Source organism: Chlamydotis macqueenii, chromosome 9 (assembly GCF_036417535.1).
Source record: "Chlamydotis macqueenii isolate bChlMac1 chromosome 9, bChlMac1.mat, whole genome shotgun sequence".
NCBI classification, from domain to species: Eukaryota; Metazoa; Chordata; class Aves; order Otidiformes; family Otididae; genus Chlamydotis; species Chlamydotis macqueenii.
Window position 1 is genome coordinate 14,475,999 of NC_141564.1, and position 14,828 is coordinate 14,490,826.

A 14,828-nucleotide genomic window follows, 5' to 3' on the forward strand; every position below is an offset into this window, starting at 1 on the left:
ACACTCCTCACCTCTGGTTTTATGATAAATATATCAGATAATTTAACCATATAAAAAACTCAGTATTCAATTTTTTAAAGTTAACAAAATCATGTATTGAGGAAAGTGATTTGGACACAGGATTTTCATATTATCCTAAGAGATTTCTATTATTGAGCTAAAAATGTATATATGAGCTATGTATGCTCTTACACACCAATAAAGGGGAAGGAAATGAAGTTTTCCTAGCATAATTTACACGTTTCATTTCCCTACCACTGATAAAAATTTGTATGGCTTTATTGTAAGTCTTGGGATATCTGGTGTTTTATTCCTAAATCTCCATTAATTTATTTGTTTGAAGTGGAATTATATCCTTTATAGCTATAGAGAAAAAAGACTCGACACAACTGAAAATCACATTTGTGGTCACCCCATAGCACTGCTGTAATCATACAGTTACCTTTAATACTTAAATTCTTCAAGGCAGACATTTATTACTCAAAGATGTTTTACTCTAAGGAAGGGCCTTTCTCTATGCTCTGCTGTCAGCGAGAGACTTACCAGAATCTGCTTGTTCTGCCTGAATCGCACTGTGTGATTGTAAACATTGATGAGAATCTCTTTCAGGTAAGTAATGCGTCGATTTAGAAGAAAAGGATAGTTCATGCCTTCAATGCTGAACTGCGTCAGAGTATCAGGTAGATCAGGGATGGTCTGAGCCAAAATATACGTGTATTTCCCTTGAAAGTGGTGCACCAGACCATCGAAGGTGATGTAGTGTGGGTCACCCATGATCCAGCATTTCCCAAAACCTAAAGAGGAAGAACCTCATTACTCTCCAGTCTCAATGTGCATGTGCCATAGCCTTTGCATGGATCGGTTTAAAATAAGTAAGATAAAAATGATTGCTGCTAGCATGCAGGTCTCTTAAAGTAAAGATGGGTGCTCAGGCATCACCCTAGTGAATGGGTACTCAAATGGAGAGATGGCCAGAGAAACTCATTCCTCTGCTGAGATCCAATGCAACTCAACTGAACTGAAGCAGAACATTAGGCTTTACAGGGACTAAGTTGGCCATCGACCACAGAGCAAACCATTAGGCTGGAAACAAGGCTCTTCTTAAGACCGCTGGGGTGCCTCTGCTGTGGTATTTTACCAAAACAGAACAGAGGAAGCTGGATTTGCATTGTGCTCTTGTACTGATCGTCAATACAGCAGGACTTACACCATACTATTCTTCAAAATTGACATGTAGAGTCACCAGGCAACAAGCTATCTCCTAAACAATCCAATTTACCTAGAGAATATGGGATTAACTTGGTTTAGTCAAAGCAACTATTGGCTGAAAAGTACCAAGGTTCTCTGACTGGCCTATTATGTATCTGTTCAGATCTGCTCTGTCTTGTTTTGCCTTTATTTTTTTCTGTTCTCAAATCAACATGCAATGGAAAAACCAGGATCATTGCCAAAGGATTCACAGACATAGCTGAGTTTTGGTTTTGTTATATGCAGTGCAAATCTTTTTTTTTTTTTTTATTTAAACTAGTCAGAGTGAGCTGTCAAATTTCTAGATGTAAGTAAATTTTCAAACTCTTGTTCCGCTTCCCTCTACAAATTCTTAGTCTTGTACTGGAACTTTCTATTCTGAGAACTGAGGCCTTTTTGTGTTCAATAACGTGTTGCTGATAGCACTATCAGAGCTGCCTTCTTTCCCTGTGGAAAAGACTGGAAGTGCCATGAAAGAAAGAATGGACACCCACATCCTTCCTTGTTCTCCAACCCTTATGGAACACCAAGTGAAGATCTGCCCACACATACCTGTTGGATTGCACTTGTGTTCTCCATTTTTGACCACACAGGTTTCTCTAGAATCACAGCTATAGCTCTTACATTGGATGACACCATTCTTCTGACACTGGCATCTTTTGGTGCAGTGTGGAGTTATCCAGGTCTCCCCAGCCTGGACACAAGTTGTGTTAATAATATGTTACCAGGGTGCTCAGCTTTGCAATGCAATACAAGTTCAATCGCAAAGGGTGTGGGGGCTGGCTAGATGCAACCTGTCTTGGAAATTCCACAACTGCTCAATCCAGTTGTAGTCTCACCAAGAGCCTGGCAGGGGGAATCCCAATCCATTTATCTTTTTATCTTCAACATGAGAATTTGAATACAAATCAGGACGAGGACAGACCGCCTGAATAACTGATCAATTGACTAGTTTTGAATATGCTTCAATTTTTGTCTCAGGTGCAAATATCAACCTCCTGCACCTCCTAATACCTGACCCTGCAGCTTTTACTAATCAGATTAAAGGTATTTATGAGCTAGACCCTGAAGACTTCTCTCTGTCTCTCATTCAGGTGGACAGGGGACCAACTTTCTACAAGTTTTACAGCCAGAGATTTGCTCCACAAGCTACTTACGCTGTAGTAATTGTTGTCATCATCCCTGCAGCCGCAATTGCTCAGAGGTACGCACTTGCCATTACTGAGCACATAATTATTATCACACTCACAGCCCTCTGTGCACTCTTCTGTCTTCTCACAAAGAGAAGAGGCAAAAATGTCATTGCATGTTGATGGGCAGGCGGACACACAGTCTGTGTAATGGCTGTGGGTTGGACAAGGCAGTGCTGTGTGGGTGAAAAGAATAGAACCAGCATTATTAAATACATTTAGAAAGTGCACTGCAAATACATGTGCCTGCTTGAAAGCTACAACTTGGCCTATAAAATGGTAGTATAGAATTGCCTTTTAATAGCTGATTTTGATCATCAACTAGTTTTGATTTTTTTATATTTTATTTTAAAAAACAACAAAACCAAAAGAGAGTGCTCTCTGGAGCTGCCAATTCAGTTCTGTTACAGGTGGCACATGGCACTGGATCATTCAGATTTAGTATTCCAGTTCGTGTGCAAATGACTCTTTGGGTACTGCTAGAAATGAGAATTTTTAGGAAAAATTCCTTAGAACATTCAACCTTCCAGTGATGCAAAACAAGTGTATATCTAGCTTAACCACAGACATAAACACATGCAAGAACAACAGATGTGCATTGTCAGACTGAAGATTCATCTATCTCTTTACCCTGTTCCCACCAATGACTAGAGATGCATAAAGAGACAGTTCACAAAACAGGGTAGCGGGACAAAGGGTTTGTTTGTCCAGTATTTTCTTCCACTCTTGGCAAGGAGGCAATTAGAATTTCTGATGGACCGATTCAACATTCATCTGGCTTGGTTTTTAATCAGTTAATTGTTTTGTCCTCCACAGCATTATGTGATAATTAATTCCACAATGTAATATTAAATTGTGAAAAAGCAACAAAAAGATACCCACTATGTAATCTTTACTCATTTTTACATAATTTCTTTGTAGCTTTGTTGAATGGGTGGCGTGAGGCACATACAGTGGAAATTAATCTGAGAATGTGGCCCTTGATAAGCAGCTGGCCAAATTGCCAGTTTTCATTCAAAACACAGTGAGTGGCATTGAGCCCTGTGTCCTAACACAGTTTTAGTCTTCTGGATCTGTTAATTCTCCTTTTTAGCCTCATTGCAATATCTCATGGCACTCATTTGGCTACTAAAGGCATTCTAATGACACATTACTATCCATAACTAGTCCTGAGTTATCACTGGGTTTAGCTCAACCTCAACATAGTTCAGTGCAACAATGGAGTCATAAAATCATGATAACAGAATTACATTTTTCGGGAATTTGGGTTTAACTTTCTTTTACATAACTTGTTCACCTAATACTGCTAATTTGTTTTCATGCTATCAGCCATCCAAGTTTCAGTTTTTTCACTCGCTTGTGCACTTACGACAGAATGTGCTATTCCTCCATTTAATGGTGATTCCATGATTCCTGCAGGTGTCCACATAGACTTGGACGATGTCACAGAGAGCAGACTTCATGCCGTCATACTGGCACATGTCATAGATGCAGATCTGTATGAAGTCTTCAGGCTTGACTAGATGATGACATGCTTTAAATTTGTCTGATTTTAGGACATTGCACTCGCTTTCAATGACTGGTTTATTCTCAGCAGTGCAAGGAGGAGCATCATCTTCTCTGAAGTCTGATAAACAACTGCATGAAAGCACAGACACAGCTACATTTAAGTTTCAAAGGCATATATAAGATGGAGACTGAAACCATAAAGTTTGCTTCTACTGAAAGGTATTAAACAAATAATGCTAGAGACTACAGTCTTCTTTCTGCCTATGAGTGAAAGATTAGGCAGAAGTAGACCTGCCTGGCAATCAGCATGCTGTGTCTGATCCTCGTTACTGAACTTGACCCTGACTAGAAGATTGACTTCTCAGCTTGACCTTGGACCTGTCTCGTCACTGCAAACTTGTGTAGTGATCTGGACACTTGGCTGAACCTGGCTTCCACCCTTGGGCCTGCCCTGCTGGGGGCATGGGATGGGCCCTGGCTGGGGAGGCCATTGTTCTCTTGACTATGTTATCATACTTGGCTCCCTGTCCGATGGTGAGCAGCTGGCCCTCACTGTTACCCAACACCATTGGCCTGCTCTGGGTGTTTTCAGTGTAAAATAAAGAGAGGCTCTGTCCATACTGTGGGCTGCCCCAACGCTGAATTCCTCGAGTATGTGTGTAGATCAACAGATCTGGCCTGTGCAGTGGTTTCCTGTGGTGATGACTTTTTTTTTTGAGCTTCAAATTCAAAAGGAAAGCCTCATATATGCTACTTGTATGTTACAAAGTAGCAAACAGTCAAACAATTGAAAGAAGACTGTTTCCTAAAGGAAGATGGAAGACATGAAAAGAAGTTACATTTACCTTTCATCACTGTCTTCCTCCACTTTCCAGCTATTTCCAAACTGTGTGACACTGACGAGTGTACCATTGGGCAAGGACAGATCATCTTCACGATTATCATTGAAGTTACCACACATACCATGTACCTGCAAATGTGCAAAACCATATTTCTAAGCACAATCTTAGACACCAGTCTTGTACCAGACATTTCAGACATATTCACTACTGCCTGACTATGTTCATGGAGAAGTAAAATAGAAACTGCAGTAAATCTGTGGTTGCCTAAGGCTTCAAGACATTTAATTCTATAAACTGGATGTATTCCCCTAGCCAGGTCATTTTTTTTAACTACTCCCTTGGAACATAAGAAAATTGTTGTGAACAGAAAAAAATAGAAAGGAAAAAAATGACGTGTTACGAAGAAAGATGCAATAGCAAAACACAGGAATAAAAGAAATTAAAAGCAAATGCACAAAGCAGTGATTTTGAAACAGTGCCAGATGTTTACATACTGAATCTTACCTTTGAGAAATAAGACTGTGGGAGGGTGATTTCCAGATGGTGATTGCCATCATATTTCACTATCACACCAAAGTCAGTTTCCACTACTATAAATCTGCCAACGCTTCCAATGGACACGCCTCGCAACCGGTTCTCCACTGGAGTGTAGACTCTCTCATTGTTCAACTGGAGAGACATGTCATTTGTCAGTATGGACATTCTTCCATGAAAGCTTTTCTGCTCACAATCAATATTCCTTGCAGTGCTGAAGATTTCTCTACAACAATTTTAGCTCCTTTACACTTCCACCATTGCATATTCCAACTATGGGTTGCAGGAATCAGCCTTTTGGCTGAAGAAAGCTTGGCAGGGCTCACAGCCTGTGCCTTTAACAGGGATGGAAAGATCCCTGGTAGTGAGCTAGCTCTTACCCACTCATAGGGTGGATTCTCTGCTTCTGGTACTGCTGTGGATCCCCATGCTATTCTAGACCAATAGTATATGATTTGCTTTTCCTCTGCTGTTGTTAGCTAGCTGTAGGTGATTGGGTTGACAACAGCTACTGAAGTGAGGAGCCTCATTCTTTAATTCAGGCAACAATTCTCTCATCTGGAGCCTCTGGGTTCCCTCTCCAACATATGACCAATAAAACAGTAAACCCCATCCAGAAGCCTTGGGAACTAGTGAGGAATGATATTTCCTCATGATGTCTAGCTCATGGAAGTGCCCACAAGTATTAAGCTTATGTGTACGTATTTCTTAATAAACATGAAGATCCTTTTCCCTACAGCTACTGCAGTGAGCAAATTTTAAGATACTTCTTGCCAGAATAAAGAGCACCACCACCTACCAGGATTCCTTGGCTTTTCTGAAGTGTGATTCGTACACCATACACATCTATGTAGACTTCTTTCAGGTATGTGGCCCCTCTTAGTCCTCTGTCTTCGTTCTTGCCAAGAATGGTTATAGGAATGACACTGTTGGTGTTGGCGACCTCAACCAAGGTGTAGGTGCAAGTACCCACAAAAGTGTACATCATTCCATCGAAAGTGAAATAATGGGGATCTCCTACCACTTGACATGTTGCTTGGCCTGAAGGTGAAAAAAATTATCTGAGAACTTTGGACTGGATTTCACCATGGACTCAGCTAACCAAAGATGTTTGCATTAGTGCAGCAACATAATCCTCATCATTATTATGTGGGTACACCTTCACAGAGGTATCTTAGGTTCATGCCAATAACCTTTATTTGGAAATAAGAATTTTCCGGAAAGTGTCTCCTAAATTGAATTTGCAAATTATGTACAAACTGGCAACTTGGCAGCAAATTAACTTCTTTATAACTTCTGTATGCTTTTGTAGTTATGATTTATGCTGGTTGAGAGTAATGCAGAGCTTTTCTTCTTAGCTATATAAAAATACATAATTGTATGTCTAAATACAGGTGTAAATATAAAGGTAAATAAATTTGCATCTATATACATGGATACTTAATGCACTTGGCATCACCCAGCTCTAAGAAAAGCAGTTCTCAATTATTCCCAAATTTAGAGCTTACAGCACTGGTAATGTGGGAGTTGAATTTCTATTATCAAGACAAAAGGAACCCAAGTGACCTTGCAAGCTAGTGGGCAGCATCTGGTTTTGCTGATATTCACTACAAGAGAAAGGGATCTGTGTTTACAAGACAGATCATTGTGTCTTTTCATCTCAGCACTGTCAGCAGTCAGTTGGGACTTCTTTGCCATCACATATGAAAAGATATTTATAATAAAGCTAGAAGGAAAAGAAGAATCTTTTGATGGAACTGACACCGAGAACCATTTTCAGGCAGGACTTACCATTGGAATGACAACCCAGCACGCCATCCTGAATACTGCATTCCTCTCGGACTCCACACTCCCAGGATGTGCAGATAATGCTGTTATTAGCCTTGCAGGTGCAGCGTTCAGTGCAGGGATAACTGATGAACCAGCTTTCATCCAGCTGAATGGAAAAACAGAGTGTAGAAGTATATACTATAAGATAAATTGGAAGGTAATATCATATGAGACAATCAAATTACTAGTATTTGAATGTGCATGATATATGATCATGTGGGCAATTGTAGCCACGCAGCTCATGGATCAAGGCAGCTGGCAAAGTGAGTCTATTTTCTTATTATTAAAAATGTAAATAATGATTATGTTAGTATTATTAACATTTTTCCTCTCATGGTGATAAAGAATGAGATCCTCTGGGTTTTTTTATCTTTTTTTTTTTTTTCTTTAAATGTCTGAGGTAACTTGCCTCGTGATACTCGTTTTTCTCATCCACACAACCACAGCTGCTTTCTGGCACACATTTGTCTCCACTCAAAAGGTAGCCTTCCTTACAAAAGCAACCTTCCACTGGTAAAGAACTGCAGGAATCAACTGTTGAGATGTTCAGACAGGTAGAGGGACACCTAGTACCACAGCTCTTGTAGATGCTGCCTCCAGGACAGGACATTGCTAGAGAGAAAAAGAAAAAATAAGATCACCCAAAAGGGCAAAATCATTATAAAAGTTTTCCTGATGCTTTCACTGCTTGCTCCTGGAAATACATAAAAAATTGCTGTTAGAAAGTCTGACACTGAAAAGTGCTGTGTACAAAGGATTTTCTTGCAGTGTGAAATGGGTGGCTTTTGTTAGAGATGGGTAAGACAGGTGGGCCACCATGCACTTCACCTCATAAAGGAAGTAAAACATTGTAGTCTCACTTTGAAGATAGGTCTAATGTGATCATACAGGACTAATTCTGCTTGGTTCAGTAAACTTTTTTTCTGATGGTTTAAAGACATAAAGTCACTCCATTAAGGGAATAGAAGAATCTCTTCACGTACCAGCTGATATGTCCCCATTATTGTAGTTACTATTTGAACATCTGCCATATAATTAAAAATATAAATAAAAATCAGATTCTATTTTTCACTGAGACTCCTTGAGGAAAGTATATGTCACACCCCTCCTGCTCATGGTAGAATTAGGCTTCTAACAATGAAAGCATGCTCTCTAGGGAAGACATAACATTTTACAGAAATCCTGAAGCATTTGTCCATTTCTACCATCTAGAAAAATCCTAGGTATTTTTCCTGGCTAGATTCTGTGATAAATCACTGCAAATGACTGTCCTTTACTTCTGTCCCCAGAGCAGGATCTCTTAGTCCTTTCAGACAATTGCAGCCGACATCTCCAGTCATCTAGCCAGAGTACCTGCCCTTTGTTAGGTTCTTGAGTCTTTATTTGAATTACTGATGAAGGGAGCACTTGAGAGTCAATCCTCTTAATGTGACCAAGTCTTCTCTATCACTAGATTGATTAGCCAGAGATATTTAGGTCCTGGGTTCTGGCCTCAGACTATGGAGTCTGAACATCCGTAGCTTTAGTTTGATTTGGAGGGTTAGAAGCTCATTTCTTGCTCTGTCTTATTTTTGTATATGAATTCTCTGTGCTCTGTCCTCCCAGGACTGACTTACTGGGTACTTTAAAGCCAGTCTAAAGTCACAGTCATTCTTGTTCCAAACTGAGCAGCTCCCAGAGTCACTCAATGTTTTCTTACAGTTTAGTTTCAATGCAGAGCTAATTGTTGACCTACATGTATCCAAATGTTCATGAAAACCAGTGTTTTATGCAAATACTGGAACAGTACTGAAACTGAAGCAGGCTCAGGATGTGACAGAAGACAGACTGTAGTCAAATCATTACATAAAATGAAATAACATGCATGAAAAAGGTAGAGAAGAGTGTGCATTCTTGTGGAATTTAAATCCAGAATAGATATTTACAAGTCACGATACTCACGGCAAAGAGTAGCATTCCTCCACTCTATGCATATCCCAGCATTGATACACGACTCAGCATAGGCCTGCAGTCCATAGCATAAGGATGTTGCCTGTCCACCAGTGAAACACATGTCATAAACACAGTTTTCAAAGAAATTCTCTGGGGGCACTTTGGTATGACAATCCTTGAAGATTCCTGTGTAAATCAAGAAAGATATATGAAAGGATAGGGAAAAAAAATGGGAATGATAAGATGAGCAACACCATCTGTTTTCTGTCACGGCAAATGCATTGTGAGTGCTCCAGGCTAGCTTTGCTTTATAAGTTAAACCAACACTTGAAATGGAGCATGCACAATGACACTTGGCCCTCTGGATCAGGCTTTCTTTTTGCATGATCAATACCTCATAGCTTATATAATAAGAGTTGCTGGCTAGGCAAACCACTAATTCTAGAGAACTGCAGGGGCTCTCCAATGCAGGGAACACCTACAGAATTTCAGATAAAATATCTGTAATACATGCAATGACAGTGCCATCTGAACTATTTCTTTTAGCAAGAGTGTAAGTCATCATAAAGCAAAGAGCACCTATTGCTCCCTGTGCACATTCACAGAAAATCTTCATGGATGCATTGGCACTGCCTGAATGGTTGACGTATCTTGAGCAAGCAGCTATGAGTTTTGTATTGGCCATTCACACTGGAGGTTTTGTATGCTTCTGGTGTGAGCTCAGAACAACAGACTATAGAGAGGAGACAACGCAAGCTATAAAGTATTCCATCACATGGAATCACAAGCCATCACATGGCTTACAGAGAACTAACATACTACCTGTTGGGTCTGTGATCATGCCACATGCTGTGTTCTTCTTTGCTTCACTCTCCAGCACAGGATCACATTGCTCTTCTGTCCCACTGGAGCATCTAGGGAAAGCAAGCAAAATCGAGTGTGTGTTTCACATCTCTTACTATCAGATCTTCAGTAGAAGATTGACACATCACAGCCCTGCACAACAGGATGTATTTTATGACAGTCACAACACTTTATCCAGCTTCTTTGAAAGCCAATGTCAGCCCTGTCACTGAAGGCACTCCCTTTTTGTTGCCTTCTGGGCTATGCAAAGGCTTATTCTCTGCTGAAAAAAAGACCCATATGATCCAATCAGTTATGATTTCTAATCAGGGAACTGGACTGAAGTCTCATCCCCCTTCACACTCAGCAGACAGCTCCTGCTTTGGAAAACAAGACTTAAAGGACACACGCCCTCTTCTCATTCCCTGTTTAAAGTAAAAGGGCAGCTCCCTACTTCTAATGGGCAGTTGGAAGATGTAAAATGGTACTGGGTGAGAAAGTCAGTGAGTAGATGGATATTTGCTTTTATAGAGTTTGATTAGCAAATACCACATGATTAAACTGATATACATACATGGTGTTATTCTCAGGCACAAGCCAGCTTTGTCCAAGATCAGTGGAACCACTTGCAATGTCACCATTGGGCTTTATGTTGTCATCATTTGGATCACCATTATAATTACCTGTGAGGGTAAAAAGAGAAGGGACACATTATGTTCACACCTGTAGAATAAACCTAGGTTTCAGGCTGTGAAATAAACTACAATGAACTAGGGAGAGTATATATGCAACATCAGTGTGTACTGGGCAAAATAAGAAGAGCTCAGTTGTGTTTTAAACTCTAACCCCTGACAAGACCTGCCACTCAGAGACTTGTGGACTTGACACAAGTAGTCTGTAAGTTATTATGTAACTAGATCATATTGCATACAAGAAAGAATTGCTTAGCTAAAAAAAAACCCAACTAATTTCCTTGGATCCTCCCCTGTAGAATGTAAAAATCAAATGGTGTTATTTGCACCATTATATTCTTAGGTAGATTTCCAGAATTAAAAGTGTGAAAAACTCATGGAGAAATAATTGAACTAGGAAATTTCAGATGATCCAAATCAAAGAATAATCAAAAACTCACAAGACAAGATGCTCATGCAATTTCTACAGTCCCATTTTCATCCTGAAGTACATTTCATATAATCATCTGGATTTCAGAATGTTGTTCCAACTAAACCTGCTCAGGTTCAGGCATTAGCAACATTGCTGATGAAAAATTACTGGTCATTATTGGTGCCAGCAAGTTCTTACTCTCATTAACTACATAAGCCACCTATGACTCTTATTTACTTTGCTATCCCATTGCAACAGGATTTCTTACAGAACACAGTGGAATGTGCCTATTGTGTCTGATTTTTCTCACAGGACTCTAAATGGCCTCTATGTTTTGTATCATATAAAGCACTTAATATTTTTGATATTTGAATTTTGGAAATAAAGTATGAATTTTCTTTCTTATTAATCAAGTCCTTCAGCTCAGGATTATCCATACAGGATCCTTGTCATTGCTTTATTTTAGTAGACAGTGCCTATCTTAGCTGGAATAAAAAGTAGGTAAAAATAAGCCTTGGTAGTCTAATTTTTTTTTTCTTTTATGTCTTTTTTTTTTCCTTTAATGATATCAACATGATCACTCAGGTTGTATAAATAACTCCTTAAACAGCAGCAGGAAAGTTTGAGGATGTTGACATCAAGCTAATCTGAAGATTGCTCTCTGCTGTGGAAACAGCCTCAAGTTTTTATGATTCACAAAATGAAATGGTATAGCATTCTTCACACCGAACAAAAGACAAATACATCAGAATATAAATAACAGAAAAATGTATAGGTAGAATTCTTGAGTAGATGCATGCAAATCATTACTCTTCCTAAATTTAACCCGTAGAACTGAAGTGAGTTTTTTTTATTTGGCTAAAAATGTTATTTGTAGTGATAGCTCACAGCATTCCAAAAATACAGCATGTTACAAGGAATTTTGTAAGTAACAGTTCTTAGAAACTGAAAAAATCTAGCAAGTTTTCTTAATTGCTGTAAATTCTAGTCCATTTGACAAGGACTAGTTGTATGTAGAGTAAATATGACATGTTAAGAAAAAAAAAAATTAAGTAAACACCAGCCTTCACAACTCACTAAAAAGTGACTTAGCCTGTGACTTACCGCAGAGGCCACAGAGCAGACCATTGTAATTAGAGGGCACGGAGACTTCTGCATAGTGATTTCCATCGTATCTCACCCACAGTCCAAAGTTAGTTTCCAAGAGAACATATCCACCACTGCTTTGAATACTGATCTTCTTTTCAATAAATACAGGTAAGTTCATTCTGCGGCCATTCACCTGTATAGCAAGTTGTAAAGGTTCGTGTACAGCTGCTGGGACTTGTACAATTACCAGCAGCTAAAATAGATTACTGAAAGATACAAGCTTGCACACAAGGGAACTGGAAGTAATTAAAGAACACTTCATCTGAGCAAATTTGTTGGACATCTCATTACAAGAGGTACCTTTAACTAATAAAAAGAGAAAGTTTGTTATGAAGTCTACAATCAGAGAAAATATTTAATTATCTGCATGCCCATTTAAAAATACCATATATATATCTTTTAAACAAGTATTTTCTTACATTCACTTTCTTGTTTTTCAGCAAAGAAATCTGGTTGCCATAAACTTCCACTTGCACTGACTTCACATAAGAGACTTTGGTGTTGGCTCCTCTGTGCTCATTAGTTGTGGACACATCAAAGTATGGAAGCCCCTCAGAGACGTTGCACACTTTGGAGAGGGTGTAAGTGCAATTTCCCATGAAATTATGAACTCTGTGGTCAAAAGTGTTATAGTGTGGATCCCCAGAGGCACTGCAGGAAGCACGGCCTGGCAAGAAAGAAAGACAGAATAATTCCCTCTGAGTCTCTACCGGACTTCTGCAGTTGTTTTGTTCCCAATTTGTTTTACTTTGTAATTGCTGCTCAGATATAACAGTGATGGCATTAGTTAAGAACATTACAAAGCCCAGCCCAGCCTCTTGTCTTTGGACCCATAAAGAATCTGTACTCTTATGTATCAGAAATCTGTGCTAGAGATTGAGGAAGAAAGATAAGCAAAAAGCTTTGATATTAGTTGTTAAGACATCATTATATGAAGTGGTGCAGTAAGTTTTTAGTGTCCCTGTCTGAAAGACTTATTTCTGACTAAATAGAAGGAATCTACTCAAAAACTTTACAGGGTTGGTTAGCCAGAACAGACTGCTGCACTACCAGCTGTCTGGGGTTTTGTATACACATCAGTTATGGAACTCCTGTTGAACACTGCATACATAAGATGTCCTTTAAACATTTTTTTAAAATGTCGGAGTTAATTAGCCAGTGATAATATGTACAAATGGAGGTACACAGTGTGCGTGCATTTGTGTGTGTGAGCTGAGTGAGGTTTTGGGTGCTAATAAGAAATTCCCATTTTCAACAAAAAAAAAATCTTCCCATCAAATCTTAGCAGAGTTGAGATTGCAGGTGTTTTATGGTGTTTATCAACAGCAACAAAAAGTCATGAAAAGAGGTCTTTACCTCTTCTCTGCTTTTCAACAGCATCTTACAAAAAAAGCTACACTCATGGTTGTGTCTACCTGTCAGCCTTAATTGCTTACACACGAACTATTAAAACTCCATGAACTACATACATACATGACAATTATCAAAAAACCCCAGAAGACATCCAAACTGACTAGGTGAGCTAGCACTCTCTTGTACTTAACAAGCTGAAACATGTAGAATACTTACTGCTTAAAATCGGAGTAAAGAAGCAGTTAAACTTATCTAAACTGATATTTTAGTGTATTTCCTAAGTACTAAAATAAAAATAATCACAATGACTTAGTCTTTTCCAGGACTATATAACTGGATTATCTCCAAAATAAAACCAGAATTTGGAAGCTAAATTAAATTTCCAAATACTAGAAAAAATAACACCTGTATAATGGGTGAAAACTTGCCATGGAAAGGATAAATTAAATATTTATGGACATGGCCATAAAGACTATGTAAGACAATTATCAGGCAATTGGTCTACTGTTACCAAAAATGCCAACACTGTGGCAAAAGAGACCCAGGACAGGACTTAAATAGTGACTGCTCAGAAAGAGTCCCAGCATTGAAGGATTGTCTCATCAGTATGATTTGATGAGCAAGAGAAAGCTCTGATCCTACAGTATAAACACTCGGTCACTCGGCTGTGGGACCTGTATTAGGAAAACTGAGTGGTTAATGACAGGCAGTAAGGGAGATCGATGGGAAATTACAGTAAATGAGCTCGGTGTGGGTGTTGGTGGTGATGGCATATGTGCAGGCTTCATTGCAGAGGCTGACAAAGGGATCGTAGGTATTGATGTTGACAGAAGTAGCAAAATATAGAGTTAGAGATCTGCACCAACATGGACAAAAGAAAGCAGAGTTTCTAGAGTGAGAGTGGGGCCACCTTCTCCCCATGTCCCACAGGGCACACCTTTGTCCCTGGCATGCAAATGGCCAGGTGAGGATGGCCAGGCAAGTGGAAGTGCACGAGCTGAGTGCCTAGCACTGGCTGTCAGTAAAAAACATGGATGGGAGGCAACAGTACCTGTGCTTGGCCCAGGTGCTGGTGGTGGTGTGGTGTGTGGAGGCCGCGTTGAGGTTCCTGGCAAGGGGGCCGAGGTTGTAGGAACTGCTGGAAGTGCAGAGAAACATAGGTGGAGATGGTGTGTTTTGTAATGGGGATTTGTACCCAAGTGGGGATGTTGCACCCTTCCGAAACATCCCTACACCATGGCAAAATCAGCACAGTACAGAAATCCCATGATATCCCTTTCACAATGTGTCTCTT

General features: G+C 39.5%; 1 protein-coding gene across 1 annotated transcript in view; it reads right to left on the reverse strand.

Annotated features, from left to right (window-relative positions):
* LOC104477843 (IgGFc-binding protein-like) overlaps positions 1–14,828 on the reverse strand; it is a 72,154-nt gene that overhangs the window by 7,933 nt on the left and 49,393 nt on the right. Inside the window, 15 exon segments of the mRNA XM_086754855.1 lie at positions 544–794; positions 1,801–1,942; positions 2,406–2,614; positions 3,808–4,076; positions 4,793–4,917; positions 5,294–5,458; positions 6,123–6,364; positions 7,115–7,259; positions 7,563–7,765; positions 9,095–9,271; positions 9,908–9,999; positions 10,503–10,611; positions 12,137–12,314; positions 12,601–12,848; positions 14,586–14,672. Of these exon segments, the coding sequence (XP_086610981.1) occupies positions 544–794; positions 1,801–1,942; positions 2,406–2,614; positions 3,808–4,076; positions 4,793–4,917; positions 5,294–5,458; positions 6,123–6,364; positions 7,115–7,259; positions 7,563–7,765; positions 9,095–9,271; positions 9,908–9,999; positions 10,503–10,611; positions 12,137–12,314; positions 12,601–12,848; positions 14,586–14,672 (2,642 nt within the window).